This window comes from Chenopodium album, chromosome 8 (genome assembly GCF_948465745.1).
Source record: "Chenopodium album chromosome 8, dcCheAlbu1.1, whole genome shotgun sequence".
NCBI lineage: Eukaryota > Viridiplantae > Streptophyta > Magnoliopsida > Caryophyllales > Amaranthaceae > Chenopodium > Chenopodium album.
The window spans coordinates 65,954,369-65,970,931 of record NC_137841.1 but is presented as its reverse complement, the minus strand read 5'-3'; the positions used below and the strand labels follow the sequence as shown (position 1 = coordinate 65,970,931).

General features: G+C 33.9%; 1 protein-coding gene across 4 annotated transcripts; it reads left to right on the top strand.

The window, feature by feature from the left end:
- The first annotated feature begins 5,094 nt into the window (after positions 1-5,094).
- On the top strand, positions 5,095-15,551 carry LOC145556299 (uncharacterized). 4 transcript variants are annotated; one of them, XR_014091829.1, is made up of 12 exons: positions 5,095-5,366; positions 5,460-5,508; positions 5,592-5,640; positions 6,500-6,570; positions 7,008-7,066; positions 7,246-7,344; positions 8,144-8,201; positions 11,198-11,334; positions 11,427-11,483; positions 14,000-14,097; positions 14,598-14,765; positions 15,327-15,551. XR_014091829.1 is itself a non-coding variant. In XM_081617951.1 (12 exons), the coding sequence occupies exons 1-12, from the start codon at positions 5,331-5,333 to the stop codon at positions 15,374-15,376; spliced, it is 963 nt and encodes a 320-aa protein (XP_081474077.1). In that variant the 5' UTR covers positions 5,095-5,330; the 3' UTR covers positions 15,377-15,551. The 4 variants fall into 4 exon arrangements, 2 of the variants coding, with proteins under 2 accessions (XP_081474077.1, XP_081474076.1); XM_081617951.1 differs by having other exon boundaries at positions 14,566-14,765; XR_014091828.1 differs by having other exon boundaries at positions 5,096-5,366; positions 15,318-15,551.
- The last annotated feature ends 1,012 nt before the right edge of the window (positions 15,552-16,563 follow it).

Here is a 16,563-nt window from a genome sequence, read left to right as displayed (position 1 = left end):
TTTTTATTTTTATAAAATACGACGCTTAAATACCGAGCCCATATCCGTTTTTTAATAGAAAATCAAATAATGCAACATTATTAATAATTAAATAAAGCGAGTGTATCTAATTTACTTAGAATTCAAAGTACTTCGATAACAACACAACTCTTAGATATTAAAAAATTAAATAAAACGAGTATACCAAATCTACTTAGAATTCAAAGTAGTTACATTCGATAACAAAGCAGTTCTTATCCACTAACCATTTTTTTATAATAAGTAAAGCGAATTTAAATAACAAATCTATTAAACCTTGGATTTATTTACATCCAATTTTTGATGATTGGGCTATCGCGCGCGTGCGCGCGATGGCACAACTAGTTGATGCAAAATTTCATTATTCCTCTATTTGTTTCTCTTTGTTTTTCAGCTTGTAATATGTATCAAAATTTTATTCTAGAGAATCATCTAGACTCTATAAGAAAAGCATGTAAATGCTATTTTTTACTCTTTAAAATACATAAGAAAAGGTTAAGGATATATGATTTTGAACTTAATAGTCGATTATTACTCTTTCTAAAGGTTCATTGTATTAATTCTTATCAGTTTCAAGGTATTTAAAGATTGCATAAGACATTTTACATGCAAAATTCTTACTAATCATAACTATGTACAAGCTAAAATCTTTAGTACAAAGACAAGCCTTGATAACTTCTCCGCATTGGCTAGCCATGTCGCGCGCATCGCGCGCGTTGGCCACCCTAGTAAGGATAAAAATAATGTTGTCATTTGTTTGGTACGAATTGTGAATTATACAAAAAATTTACTTAACTACCCTTACTCATGTTTCTCTTCTTTCTTCCTCCTTTCCTTCATTAAGGGTAAAAATGTTATTTGCCTCATTAATTTTATCCCAATCCTTTATACCATCTCCCCCTACTTATTATTTTGGAGGGATAACTTGCATTTTTATCCCTATTCCCACCTCCTTAGTTATCCCCATCCCCCTAAACAAACAAAAGAATATTAAGGGGCCGTTTGGTTGGGGGTATTTAGGAAAGGGAATGGGAATCAACTGGCCCGATTCCCTTTGTTGATGTTTGTTTAGCACTTTCTTTCATTCCCTTTACCCCCTCCATTCCCCAAATTCCTTCTAAGTCCATTCCCCACCCCCTAGGTATTTGCATTCCATTCCCTAGCCACCCCAACACCACCACATCACCACCTTTACACCTACCAACACCACCGGAAACCAGCCCCCCGCCGTGTAACACCCCAATAATTCTCTCTTTAAACTTGTGAGGACCCTGAACAACATTCAAGAGAATTACTGGCGTGCTACCGCCACGTGTTCAAACGTTAAGGCTTTATCAGAAAATAGCAGCGGAAAAACTAAATCAGTTATAAATAAGTTTCAAAACCAACGAATGAAACCAAATTAAGTCATACAACTTGGAACCATTAAGGCCCTTATTCAAAACCCAATAAAAGTAGTAAGTGATTAATTCCAGTGTTCGAATAAATTCAAACCCAGAAGAATTAGTGTCAAATAAAATCGAATTAAAATAAATTCAAACTTGCAAAAGAAATAAAATGCAAACAATCAACTCTCTACTCAAGATCCCACAACCCTGATGAATGCTGCATGTGTAAGAACCTGTGGTAATTCTGCTCCCCAATATTACAAGTGTAAAAATTGGATCGTCACAGGGTCATTGAAAGGCGAAGGCCATGACCAAAGAAAGACACACAAAGCACGCAATCAGCAAAGCTGAGTACATACAAGCTGCAAAATAAATTAAGAAATCCATAACATGCTACTAATAATCAATCATCATGCATCATTAAATTATAGACTCAACACACGACTCAACTATTTATATTACTAAGACTCCATTAATTATTAATAGGTAAATCATTATTTTTATTCATTGGATTACGCAATAGACAAGGTTGTCCAACCCATGCTCCATTTGGAACATCAATAAAAGAAAAACCCCATGCCTCCTTTCGGAAACATCAATAAACATCCAACGACCACGGGCGCGACTCCGTGACCGTAGTTAGTATGAGATCACACCTAACTCCTAGTTTTGAAAAATATTTGAAATAAGAGACTCGTAGATCAGACGGCCTCGAGAAAAGTACACGGCTAATACCCCATGTACCCCAACCCCTGATTGTCATTACTCCAGAAGTGCACCAATCCAGAGTTTTATTGCTCATCCATCTTGCACTTTACGTGATTTACAGGTTTAGACTTGGTGATGACTCATATGCATAACAATACAATCAATCCAATATCAATTCAATAAAGTAAAACAACTTTTCAATTTCAATTCTTGATTTATTAGTGGCAAGCAACATTTATTATTTATTCCTTTACTACCTCGGTGTATAAACACCTTGAGTGCATAAGGCACCCCAAAACCTTAACCTCGTCTTAGAAGACTTAAATTCTTCCTTTACTCATCCTGCTTGCATAATCATGAATGAGTAATAAATTAATCATTACACCAATAATATACCTTTGCCTCTAAGCGCACCTTGCATAATTAGAGCACAAATAATACTTGCAATATAAAATAGTGCACGTTATACGAAATTCACAATGTATAACCAAACAATTTAACTCAGTCATCCCTATACATGATACTAAGTTCTCGATCCGTCGTTCTTAAACATGCACCTAAAAGAAAGGTTTCGTAACTTGTACGTACCTTGAGCAAACGAATTGGTATGCCACTTTACTAACTAGAAATCACCTTCAATAAACTCCTCTCCTAAGCCAAATAATAACATCTCAATCAATACCCAATCAATCAAATTTACAGCAATACTAACTTACTTTAAAACCTTCAAAATCCAAATCAAACAACACTTTAAACCTTCCCTTTAGTTAAAATTAAAGGCTTATATATAGTTCTTTAAATTTTCTTCATAAAAACCTTAAAATACACTCTTATACATGAAATTACAGCAAGTTCAAAGTCTAATAAAAATCTGAAAATTATATAAAAACCCCTAAAAATCTCCCTTTTTAATGGGTGATTAAACCCTCTTTATAAAACATTAAAAGTAGTACTTAGAAACTATTTCCAACACTTAAAACTTCAATAAAAACATATATTTATGTTTAATTAACTTTAAACATAATTAATTTTATTAATCAAACTCAAGGATAATATTTTAAGTAAAAAAAAAAAACTTCGTTAAAATCAAAAACTGCCCGAAAATCATATTTAGAGGCTGAATTTGGCCACGAGAAGGTGGTGCTCACTACCAAATGTAGTGAGTCTTTTTTAAAACATTGTTTCCACATGGAAAACACTATTTTTTCATCAAAATCGGACGAGTTCAGAATCTGATCGGGATTAAAACGGGATTAATATTAACGAACGAAAATCTAAAAACTAAAACACGAATTTACATGTTCAAAATAATCTGGAATTAAGTTAAACTAATCATTAGTTATAATCACCAAAATTTCAAAACATCATTACTATAAAAGCCCTAAATCAAGTGTTCATAAAAACCCTAAAATCATGATTTTCAATAATTAAAAACCGTAGGTTATAAAATTTACAAAATCTGAAAATTATGATACTTATAAAATCTGAAATTATAAAGTTTAGTCATCAAAATACAACTTGATCACTAATTAAATTACTTTCAAACAATAAAATCAAAATCCATAAATCAATAATTATAATTATACAAATTAATAAAACAAAGGAGAGAGAAAATAAGACTAACCTTTTGGTGTGGGAAATTTTTGGGGATTAATGGGGTATTTATAGGAGAGAATGTTGTAGGGTAAGTAAGAAGATTGGGCCTCATAAAATTATTGGGCCAATTAGGTAAATGAAATAGACTAGGCTTTGTTTGTATGATCATGAATTGTAGAACATAGGTTCATAAAATAGTTTGTGCTAAAATAATTTTTTGACCAATATTAATAATTTGAAACTTTTGTAATTAAATTCCGGAAAAGTACAAATAAATATTATAAATAAAATAAAATTTCATTTATAAAATATTTAAAAATACGGGGGATTACACGCCGACCCTACCCCGACCACCGCTGCCCCACCCCCGATCCTCGCCGCCCTCCCCTCCCCCGCAAAAACAACCACAACCCCCGCAAAAATAACCACCACCACCCACCCATCCCTCCCTATCGCCGTTAAACCGCCGCCTAGCCCTCCCAAAGCCCCGCCCCTTCCCGTCGCTGCCCTTCCCCTCTCCCCGCAAATCTGTCCCTCCCCCATAAAACGTCCCATAACCACCGCAAAACCCTAAAAACTCTTCTCCCTCCCCTTAAAATCGTCAGTCGCCTCTCCCACCACCCTCGAAACCCTAGGCGCTAGGGCTACGAGGGTGGGGGAAGGGGTGTCGACGGTTTTTATGGTGAGGGAGAATGGTTTCTAGGGTTCATTCGTGGTTGAGGTAAGTTTTACAGGGCTGAGGGAGGATTTGCGAGGGGCGGGGACGGCCGGCGAAGGGAGGCGCACGGTGAAGGAGCAGCGGCGAGGGGTTTGGTGGCTGGGTGGTGGCTGGAAACGGTGGGGAGTGAAAGTGTAGGTGGCTGTGTGGTGGTGGTGTGGTGGTGGGGCTCATTCTCTTTGTTGTAAAACAAACATCATACATAATTTTATTAGGTAATTTCATTCCATTCCTTGTCTTTCACTTTGTTCATTCCATTCCGATTACCCTGTGCGAACCAAACGACCCCTAAATCTCCTTCCTTTTATCCCTATCCTCCAAACAAACACCTTCTAAACTCCTCTAATTCGAAGTTACTATTTTTTTAATTTAATTTAATTTTTTTTTTGACGGGAAAGTTACTAATTTTAACTTAACTAACTAATCACGCCAATTACTCAATTAGCTTAGAGAGTCAAAATCTAGTTGCAATTGCATTATTTTTACTAAAGGAATTATTTTTTATTAAACTGAAAATAATTTTATCAAACTGAAATCTAGTGGTGGTATATTGATATCAATGGAAAAATTCAATACCAAGGATGTACTAATATATCATTGGGAATTTCCCTATTTAAGCTTCTTACTAACTTACCAAATGTTATCGAGTTTAGATCGAACTTGTTCAACACTATTTTTTTTTTGGTTTGGATATAAACAATTTTGAAGTAATTGATTTAGTGGATCACAAATTTCCAAAATAATTGTGATTTACCTCCAAATCCAAATCTCCTACCCTCCTTGATTGAGCAATTAACAAATAGCAGAGCTGAGCTCAGCCCTAATTTGGTTTTTTCAAATCCCTAATTGAAAACCCCTGCATCTCCAGAATTCCTCTAATTTAGGTCAAGGAAACCCTAATTATGGTCGATCAAAACCCTTATTCAATGGGAGAATCGGTAACTTCCGTCGTTGCACTGAGCTTGCTTTCCCCTAATTCTTTCAATTTGGGTGTTTTTCTTGCTGAATTTTATTTGAATTTTTATTTGCAGAATTTTATTCATGATGAAGATATTCGGCTTGATACGATCAAAGCTAGATGTAATTTTCTGTAATTTAAACTCAATTTTGTTTATGATTGATGAAATGTATGAATTTTGAAGTAGTTTTTGGCATTGTTACAGTTAGAAATGTCATGAAAAGGCATGCTGAATTGACAGAGCGTCTTTCGAGGTATGAATTTTTCGATTTCGATTACCTTTGAATGGGGATAGATGGTTAAGAACTTAATTGGAGGTTTTGTGCAATGAAAACAAGCTTCAAATTATGTCATTCTCTAAATTTTGTTGTTAACTTTTGTGCTCCACTGCTCCTTTATTATAAATGACTAGTATTTGATCAAATAATTGGAAAAATGGATTCATTCTTTCATGGCATCATATATTACTGTTTAATTTTTCAGAGGATATTAGCTTCATAATTGTCAATAAAAACTTTTACTTTATTAGTTCACGTCTCGTATGCCAACATCTGGGGTGAGTGCTATTTGGGGTGAGTTTTATGCTGTCTGATTGTAATTAAATCTAAATGCAACTAGTTTTCATCATGGCACTCCTTGATGTTTTAAAGAAAATCACTGTTCTATGCAAACACTTGTATGTAACTATATGTGAGATGTGCGCCTAGAGTTTTTACAGTAAGACGTACCAAATAACATCATACAGTTTGTGTAAAGACTTGCGTAATATGTTCCTCTTAAAGCCACTAGTTGGCCTATTACAGAGGATAACTACTTTACATGAATGTTTTGGCTACTAGCTAGCGGAGTATTTGATTACAATCATAGCAAATTGTTATTCTATTGTTCATACTATAATATATTTCATCTGCAATAAGCCAATAACATTTGCTGTATATCGCAAAAAAGTTAACATAAGTAGTAAGTTGTGTGATTCTCAGTTCTTCAGATTTCTGTGTAAACATATTGGGACAGAGGGAATGGTTTAGCTGGTTGATTGGATTTGACAATCTTTTGTTGATAATTTTGTTATGTAAAAATAGCTTCTAACTGGAGTTTTTGATTGTCTTGTAGGGATTCTGACAAAATGGTTTTTGATCGTTTGCAAAAAGAATTTGAAGCTGCACTAGCTTCTCAAACTCAAGGTATTTGGTTCATAATAAGTCTGTGGGAATTTGGTGTCTTTCTGTCAGTTACACGCTTATCATAGAACTTGGCATAGGCATAGAATTACGTATAATATGTTTGTTGAGCTTGCTCACTCTCTTTTACCAATGATTACATTCATAAGTGTTTGACGAGCTGTTAAGAAATGTTCTTTACAATTTTAAATCGTGACATCATTTATTCGCTGTACGCCTGTACACCTTCACTTTGTCCCATGCCTTTAGTACGTCATGCTGTCACATATTGCTAAATTATGACTGCTAACACTTCCTTGTCTCTCATTTCTAATTTAAGGAAGTTAAATGGTACTCTGTATAAGATTATGCACTTTTCCTTCTTTTCATAGACACCTATGTTTGTTTAATGTATCTTTTTCCATTTGTCATATACTCCTATGTTTTGTATTGTATTGCAGAGATCTATCTGGAAGGTGAAGATTGGAATGATGGACTGTTAGCGACAATAAGAGAGAGGGTATGCCATGTGGATTCATGTTTTTGTATCGTTCTGTAAAGTTTTTATCTATTTATTTGTATGTCAAATAATGAACTTTTTTGTTTTAATGTTTCACCTCACTCTCTGTCACATACTTGCAATTGGTTGAGGTTATTGGTTTTTTTGTTTTTATTTTATTATTTTTTTTCCCGTGTTAGGTTCACATGGAGGCAGATAGGAAGGCAACATCAGGGGATTCCAATATGGAGCTAGACTCTCCCTTGCTCGAAAAAATCACTTATAGGGTGGGAAGTAAGGTAATATCACATATAGTCCAAATTGTAAGAACAGTGTCAATGGTAAGAGTCTTGATGGAACCAAGTATATCTCAAAGTAATGTTGACTATTATGTGTTAGTATCACTGCATGGAAATTTTCTCGTGATTTCAAGACCAATAGAGTATTTTTCAAGTATTTTAATAGCAGCAGAAAAGTATTAAAATCTGCCTTTTAGAAATGGGTCATGATCTGCTAAACTTGGTGTTAACATGTTTTGATTTTGGATAAAATACTACTACAGTGACCTTATGCTGTTCTTATGGAACTCTCACTTCATATGGAACTTAATTCTTTTACTACCATACATCTTTGGCTTTCTGAATTATTAAGTTAGATAATTGTTCTTTTGCATGGAATATTCTTGTGATTCCTGATTCCACAAAATACCGAAGTGAGTGGGCACAATGGGGGGATCTGATCCTAGAAATGGTGGCTTCAACATGCAGGGCGCAAAACCCTCATCTTGAGTATTGCATTGTTTGAAATCTAAGTGGTTTGGAAGTTCTATTATTTAGGTTAATGTATACATTGACTATACGACACAGCATTTACATCAATTGAACTTTATGTTCTTGACTAATGAATGCATATGCATATTATATGATTATGCTGTAGAATGACAATTGGGTGGATGTCATGTCAAAATTATAATTATAATCCAAATTTCAGCAAATTTTGAGCTAGTCTTTTTAGTTGATATTTTCAGCTTTTTTCTTGGTGAGGTGTCTGATTTAATGTCAATACTATATAGTAAATCTTAATTTACTCGTTGTACAGGTTATATGTTGTTTGGAAGGTGCAAGGATTGGTATACAGTATGAAACATCGTTTGCTGGTAATTTAAAAGTCCTTGATGCTGTTTGTTATCACCGTGAAATATTACTTGTTACATTTTGTACCCAGTTTTGAATCTATTGTGACTCATGTGATTGAACAAATGCCCTTGGCGTTGGTGATTTTGATAGTTTTGTCAATAATGGATGAGAAATAGTAACACACTGACACAACAGTACTTTATATGCAATTACTTAATTTGTTTGGCAGACTTGGGCTATGTTTGCTTCACCCTTTTCAGTTACTCATTCTTGTTAATCAAACCAGACCTCAAAAGTGAAGCTTTTAGACATTGGCTCTTATATAATATATCAGCTGGAGGTGTCGTTGCTCTATGGTCTGCTTTGCTTCTTTTGGCTTTTTAATCTGGTGCGTGCTTATGGTTCCTGTTGGTCTCTTTGAATCAATTCTTCAACTAAAAATCTGTTCAAGATGAGCTTCATGTGGCCACATCTCTTCATACCCTACCTGTATTAGGTATTATGCTGAGTAGCTGTGTTGCTTGCTTGTGTTTTGCTTCCTTCGTGAAATACAGACCAGAGGATCACTGAAGTGTATTGCTTGAGTTTTGATCTGGATAATTACATCTTTAAGCATTTCTGCTCCTGTACAAAAGAGGATGAAGGTCAGAGTGGTGTAGCTCCTGCTCAGTGGCTCATAAAGTTGGTTAAATCTTGCATCTAATTTATTCTAATCCATAAAGATAGCCAGAGCAGCATAGCATTGCATCTAAATTGGTTACTGCCATTACTCTTGGTATCTAACACATGAAGTTCCTGTTTTTAAGAAGCTTCATTTAATTTGATCTTCTTCTCTTTTTTCTTTTTATCCTTTGGGTCTTAGGGCAGGATTGTTACTTGGTAATCTGATGTGTGGGATTCCTTTATCTAGATATCTTTTCGACAAAATTCCTAAGAGTCAATTTAGGTTATGTTCAGTTTTGATCTATAATTTTCTGATTTGATCAGATTTTTTAGTTTCACCAAACTTTGACCTTATTTGTACACTTATCCGTAAAATTAAATCATATCCAATGAGATGCCAGTAGATTCATATTAATATGTACTTTCCAGATGTGAAATTTTCATAAAGTTTGATATCAAATTTAAAGATATTTAACATAAACTAAATGCAAATAAAAATACAAGATCAGTTCACATCTAATTTGATTATTTCAGAAATAAGCTCGTATCAACTTAAGTAAGTTGCACTGTACATAGTGTAGTGGTAAGATAATCTGTACATGGAGAGTGCATTTCTCATGTTTTTTACCTATTTTTTTTTTTTTTTTTTTTTTTTTTTTCTAAAAACTGTTTTTGAGAAAGCAATACACTTCTAGAGCTCTGATATCGTGACATAAGGGGATCAGTGAGATATGGTAACTGATTCTAATTCTTGCAATTTGTATTGCATAACATGATAATGTTTGTTGGGGGAGCTTTACAATGGCATCAAAGTTCTTGTATTTGGTTGGTTTATCAAATTAAAGAAGCAAACTTGTAAGGGGGTTCACAAAGTGGTAGCAAGGTGGTATGGGGTTGGAACTCAATTTTTAATACCTTGTTTTTGGTTGTTGTTAGGGAATGAATTTGTTCTTTTTATTTGATACCTCGAGGTGCCACATACCTTGTGGGTTTGAGGCATGGGCTTAGAAATAGAAATTTTCTTAAACAAACATTAGATATGGGTTTAAGAGTTTAAGAGAATGGTACATAACAAACATTAGACCCATACCCTAAAATCTACATTTCAAATGCCCTCTAAAGAGTTTATGAGAATGGTACATAGCAAGCAGTAGGACAGTTATGGTGATAACCAAAGTGCAATTTATCTGGTAAAATATTCTGAATTTCATGCTTAAAGTAAGCACTCCCTTTGTCCCATACATATTGTAACATAGTGAAATAGCTCGCAGTTTGAAGAAATTGAAAAATATAGAGAGAAAAGTGGGTGCCTTGGTGTAGGGCCTCATTTTAGATGAAAAGTAGAGAAAAAATCTTACCGAAAACGGTATGTTGTAAGTTAGTAGGGAAATTTCAAATAGGTATTTGTAAAATCAAGGGACGGAGTAGTGGATGTGATCTATTATTGGACACAAAACACTTCAGAAGGCGAGCTACTGTATTTGGATAAGATCTATACGGATCATAATGTCGCATATATCAGGACAAAAATCTTGTCAATGGAAAAGCCTATTGAATGCAAGGTGGCTAGAAGTCTTTTTCCTTGCTGAATCCTGAAAGTTTGTATAGGGCTAATGTTTTATTATTATCTAATTTATTAGATCATCTTCCTCATTTGCACATATGTTCATTTTTAGAATTATGATATTCTTAAAGTTTTTTATTCTATAAATTGAACATCATCTTGAATTCCTGGTATGTTAGCCTTTTAGGTAGTACGTGGTTTTAAGAAGCATTTTTTTTTAATAACTATAACTGTCTCATGTTTTAGTTTTAGTTTTTTTTTTTTTTTTTTTTTATTATTATTTTTATTTTTTTTTTTATTTTTAAATTTTTTTATTACTACGTAAGTGATACTTCCTCCGTTCTATTAATATTGCAACAATGGACTTTTTGCACTATTCATCACTCTTGTTTGACCATATAATATGAGTTATACGTTAAGCAAAATATAGTCAAGTGGGATCTTGTTAGATTCGTCTCATTTAATACTTTCACAATATCAACTTTTTATAATTTTTACTCTTACACAATTATAGATATTTAGCATATAAAATGTGTTTTGAGATGCGTAATTTCCTCCTTGTTGCAATATTAACAGAACGGAGGAAGTATGTTTTGTTTATCTGAGTGCATATATATGTTATCAAAGGTATCTGCACCTTGCTTTGCCTTGGTTGCATATTTAATTCTTGCCTTGTGCCTAGACCTCATAAGAATGTTGAAGGATTTTGAATGGTTGCTGGCTTGCTGTAAATTAAACTTGCATGTACTTTTAGATATTGTTTCACCATACTATATTCGTTATGTGCAGGAGAGCCATGTGAACTGTATCATTGTGTGCTAGAGAGCAAGTCATTTCTGGAGAAGATGACTGTTTTGGAACACACCATTCCTTTCTTTCTGCCAATACGAGAAGCTGAAAATGATCTTCTCTCATCCAATGCAATGGTGAGGTTAGTTACCTTACCCTTGTGTATTTGCTTTGTAAATCCATACCTTATCTGCCTCTTCTGAGAAGATTTGTGTATATCCTGTTTCAGAAATTTATAGATCATGTTGGAGAACTGTTGCAGGCATATGTGGATAGGCGGGAGCAGGTAAATTTACCTTGTTTTCCTGGTGTCTCCTGATTTAGAAGTCTGATTATGATATACTATGCTGCTGGTTTAGATTTCTTAATTAAGCCATATCTTTTTCCTCTTCTTTCGTAATCAACAAATTATGTCTATTATATCATCCTTGCCACTGCTATAATTCCTTTAATGAATTCTGGTATGAATAGCTACACTCTTTAGTGATTCTTTTTTTTTATGGATCCCATATTGGAAGTTGTAGACAAAGCATAAGATGTTCACTGCCTTGCCTTTCCTTTATGGTGTAAATTCCTCCTGATGTTTTTTTTTTTTTTTTTTTTTTTTTGGGGGGAGTTTCTTGGATCATGGAAGTCTTGTAGATGTGAGATTGAAAAAATGATTGATATGATGTGCAGGACACAAGATATGTGGGACAATATATATAATAAAAGCTTCTGTGTAAAATCGAATAGTAAAATCATCGACATTTGTCTGAGAGTTTGAGTTCTGGAGTTTGTCATAGGGGGAGCTAAACAAGTGCTATCTCATGTTTGCTGAGGGTTGTATCTTGGATGGTTGGTGACTCTTTAGTCTTTACCTGATGGTCCTTTTATGGATAGGTGAATTGTTATTTTCTAAGGAGGTCTACATGCACACAAGACCTGAATTTGAAACCTCTCTGCCTCAACCATCTGTTGATTAATCCTGTAATGGATTTTTTTTATTTTTTATTATTTTTTTTATTTTTTATTTTTTTTTTGGTAAAAATCAATTTCTAAAAGCTGAATTGTAAGCTGGGTGGGTTGAGGAGTGAGGAGTGATAGATAAGACATATTGCAGTTCAGCAACGTTATCTCATTGTTTATGAGCAATGAAGAGCATGGGGAACAAAGAAGTCCTCTAATTTTTTATTTTCTCCTTGCCTTTTTCTGAAACCTCATTTTCTCTTGCATCGACATCATCTCCCACTTTTCCTTCCTCTTCCTTCAAATCTTTGTAACTGAAATTGAAATTCTTTAGTGAAAGTGATTTTGCAAAATTTCAGTCAGATTATTGTTATGTTCTTGGTTGAATGGGTATCTCATGTAATATCCTGGAATTTCATTGGTAATACCTATGGTATCAGTGTCAACTTCCTTGCTCTGGTAGGTACACGTACTTCAGTAACCTTGGACAGATGGAAAGACCATAACATCTCAGTCTCCTTTTCTGGATCTCTCATCCCTCATTCTAGGCCTGCACTGTTAAAAACTGTAATAATTTACTTTTAACAAAGATTGGGTCAAGTAGAGAACAGCCAACAAGAATAGATTTTTGTGTAGTGGATCAAATGCACCGAGGAAAAATTGTTATCTAGGGCAATCAGTTTGAAATATACTATTGGGAAGATTATTTTATCCTTGCACAGATTATCACTTTTTTATTTGATGCCTCAAGTGGCACCTTTTGATGAGTGATAAATATCATAATTTGTATATTGTACCTCTCCATTATTGTTAACCGAAAAAATGTCAAAAGATTGATTGGGTGGAATATAAAATCACAAAATGTTGGGGGTGAAAATAGGTGATTATATGCTTTGGTAAGTAATTTTCTCATGTGTCTATTTTTTAGATCTAGTTTAACTTGTAAACAGATTGGATTCATATGTAAGAGTTGTGGGTTTACCATGGACCAATGGACCACCAAACTACAAGGGGAGGAACTTTAAGTGAGAAACGTATGAGGATTTTTGTGCTATGAAGCTAGGCACTTTTAATTTGTTCTTTGGTTACATGAGAAAAAAAAAAGGCTGTGTTCTATGTTTTCTTTACCTTAATTATGTTTACTTATTAACGAAGTATATTGTTTGTTGGTTTTTGGCACTTTTTATATAAGTTCATTGGTTACTTATATAAGAAATATTTAATTAATTTATAATAGTAGTGATAAATAAATATGGTTGGAACTATACATTGAAATTAGATTCCATGTGATTATGGTTATTTATTTAGTTAATTTTATTTATTTATTTTATAATTTTAAATTTATCTTAAAGATATGGTCAAGTTCAATTAGACCAGGAAATCACATCTGACCAGACCTTGAAAAATTCAGTTCATTTATTATATCACCTTATTTTAGTTGAAAAGAATATAGCCTTAGTTGTAAATATCCAAAGTAATGGATCTGATAATCAATCCTCTTCTTGTATGTTTCATCCAATGATGGAAAAAAGCAAAGCTTTTGCTCGCAGAGATACATGGAAGTAAAAGATGATGGAGAAAATCAAGTTTTTAAGCTGATTGCTGAATAGATTAAAGAAGACAATTTTAATTCTGTTTCACCTTCCTCACACTTACTCTACTGCCTTATTTTGGTGCTAGGTGAGAACTGAGAAGAAGGGAGGTGGGGGTGATTTGCTTGTATGAGACTATGAGTGTATTTTAGCTGTATGAATTTATGCCAGTGTATCCTTTTTAGGAAAATTGTTTTGTTCAGAATTGTAATATGGTCCTATGTACTGATGATTATGATGGTGTTCTGAATTTGTCACACAGGTTCGTGTTATGAAAGAGTTATATGAGAATCAAATTGGAGATCTTTATCATAGTCTGCCTTATCATATGATCGAATTTGTGCTGGAGGATTTTGAAAGGTAAGTACATTATGTTATTTTGAGTTCCTTTGGTGACTTAGTGAGTTGTTGCATCACACATTTATTGCTGTTAGGATGGACTGTGGATGAGGGGGAGTTTGATTCAGATACTTCTTTGTAGACAACTAATGCCTAGTTTTTTTTGTAGCTGTGTTTGAAGGTGCATGATTTCTAAGTGTATGTGCAATTTTACCAAAAAAGTGTTTTTTTTTTTTTTTTTTTGGGAGGAAGGGTGGGGGGGGGGGGGGGGGGGTGCGCGTTTTCTGTTTTATGGCTGTTGGGTGGTCTTTATAACAGCTGAATGTTGGACCTCATGAGTTATTGTTTCTCGTCAACTTAAATAGTCTGAATTTAACTATTTGACTATGCTAAGCTATTGTATGCATATGAATAATCATGGGATTGCTGTTGTCTTGCCATGTAATTTATGTTCTGACTACTATATTATGGTTGTGAATTTCCTCTCAGCACCAGGATCACCATCAGTCTTAAATATGCAGATTTGGTGTCTGTCCTTCCAACTCGAGTCAGAGTCATGGCTTGGCCATTGCACTCATCTAAGAAGGGTCCAATGAGCAGAAAGGGAAATGGAGCATTGCCAAATCATCTTATTCCCATGCGTCTATCTTATGCAGAAGATGCCCTGCGGATTTTTAGTTTACCCGAAGGTAATATTTTGGATTTTGAACTGAACAACTTTCAGTTTGAGCTGGTCGACAGATAATTATGTTTTCACAATCTTCATATATCTGAATTAAAGATATGCTACTAGTAGGCTAGTAGCTAGCTACTCAGTCCCTTCTGAATTGAAATGTTCTCTTTGTTTCAAACTTTCAACCCTTAATGAAGGATTCCCATGATTTCACCGATTTAAAATTTTCAAAATGTCCTCTTTCTATCTTCTCTTCATCACTCCAACTAAATAGGGGTATGTGTAAATTATAACAATAATCTGTTATTATATTAGGAATTGTGAATTTTTTCCAGATTTCCCAAAATAATACGCGTGACAATTTTTTCCAAACAGTAAGGTTTCAATATTTGTGGAACCCGCTAAGAAGGAAAAGTTGCAGTTCTTTTTTCAAAAAAATAATTTTATATCTATATTAATGTTAATTTTTGACAAAAGTTGCAGTTTATTTGGAATGAAGGGTGGTGTATAAATCTTGCTATTGGCATTCTGTTAGGACTATGTTTTTCCTGACTATTGTTTTATTCAGCTTTTGCAGAAATTGTGTTGAACTTGCCACCTGCACTCCAGCAGATATTTTCTTCGTAGATATCAATTGATCGAGATTTAGAAAGGTAGAGCCACACTAGTCCTTTGTAGGCAAAATTATGTCCAATGCGCTGCTCTGTATAGTCTTTTATAGAAAATTTCAACTTCTCCGCGCAAGTAACGCTATTGGCCTTTTGTTTCAGTTAATTAGTGTGTGTGTGTGTTTTTTTTTTGTTTTGGGGGGGGGGGGGGGGGGGAGATGATTGTGGATATACATCAATTTTATTTCAACTCTTTAATATGGTTATTGCATTATCTGTATTGTGTAATACAACAATTTGAAATTCCCTGGCTGTAGAAAACAAAACTGCTGTTTATCCGATTGTTTCTGATCTCTTGATTTTTACTGTCATGTTTAGTTCATTCGCATGGTTTTGAAACTGTTCATTTTGTGTATTTGATACTTTGTTGCATGATTGCCTGAGTTTCTTAGAATTTTAATTTCCTTCACATATTATCTATAACCATATAATATTGGGATAAAAACCTCTTAGATATATTATACTTCGTATGTTTTTGTGCAACTATTTTAGGATTACAACTGTTTTATCCATAACCATCCTACCTTGAAACTGGAATTCTGATGAGGTGATTAGAATAGGTAAACTTTCAACCGGCCAATACAGTTTAACACCGAGACGTGTTGTTATTGATGTTTTTAAGTTACTTCAGCTAAATTGTAAGCTTACTTGGTCTAATCTCTTTATCAAAATGTGTACCATTGGCCGATTTTACACATTAAAAACCAGAGCTGTCATATTAAAACAATGTGCTTATTATGTTCTTCTCTCTTCTCCTATCATAAGGATTGGTAAACTTTCAGGGTCAATATACGGTATACACAAATATTTGGTACGAATTATTTTTGTAAAATTTGATACAGTTTACACTATGATGCCAGATTTTACCCTACTATTCCCTCTGATTCCAGAGTATTACCAAAATTTTGGTAAAAGACTAAACTTCACTCATACTGGCCTCAGAGACAGGTTTGGCCTCAAGGCCTTGCAATAAATACACCATCTGAGTTTATGATCATATCAGAAGAAAAGAAAGGGAAAAAGAAATATGAATAGAAATTTTATACAATGCTAACTTTTGCTAACAAAATTAAGAAATGTTACTTTCACATTTTAGAGCCATGTTTGGTAAGAATGGTAACTGACTTTTATTTGTCATTTAGTTTT

Bases quoted from the DNA above. Each gene is read 5' to 3' on its own strand.
- LOC145556299 (XM_081617950.1), top strand. From the start codon at position 5,331: ATGGTCGATCAAAACCCTTATTCAATGGGAGAATCG. The intron at 7,067-7,245 runs GTATGCCATGTG...TTCCCGTGTTAG, and splicing joins TAGCGACAATAAGAGAGAGG to GTTCACATGGAGGCAGATAG. The intron at 14,098-14,565 runs GTAAGTACATTA...ATTTCCTCTCAG, and splicing joins GTGCTGGAGGATTTTGAAAG to CACCAGGATCACCATCAGTC.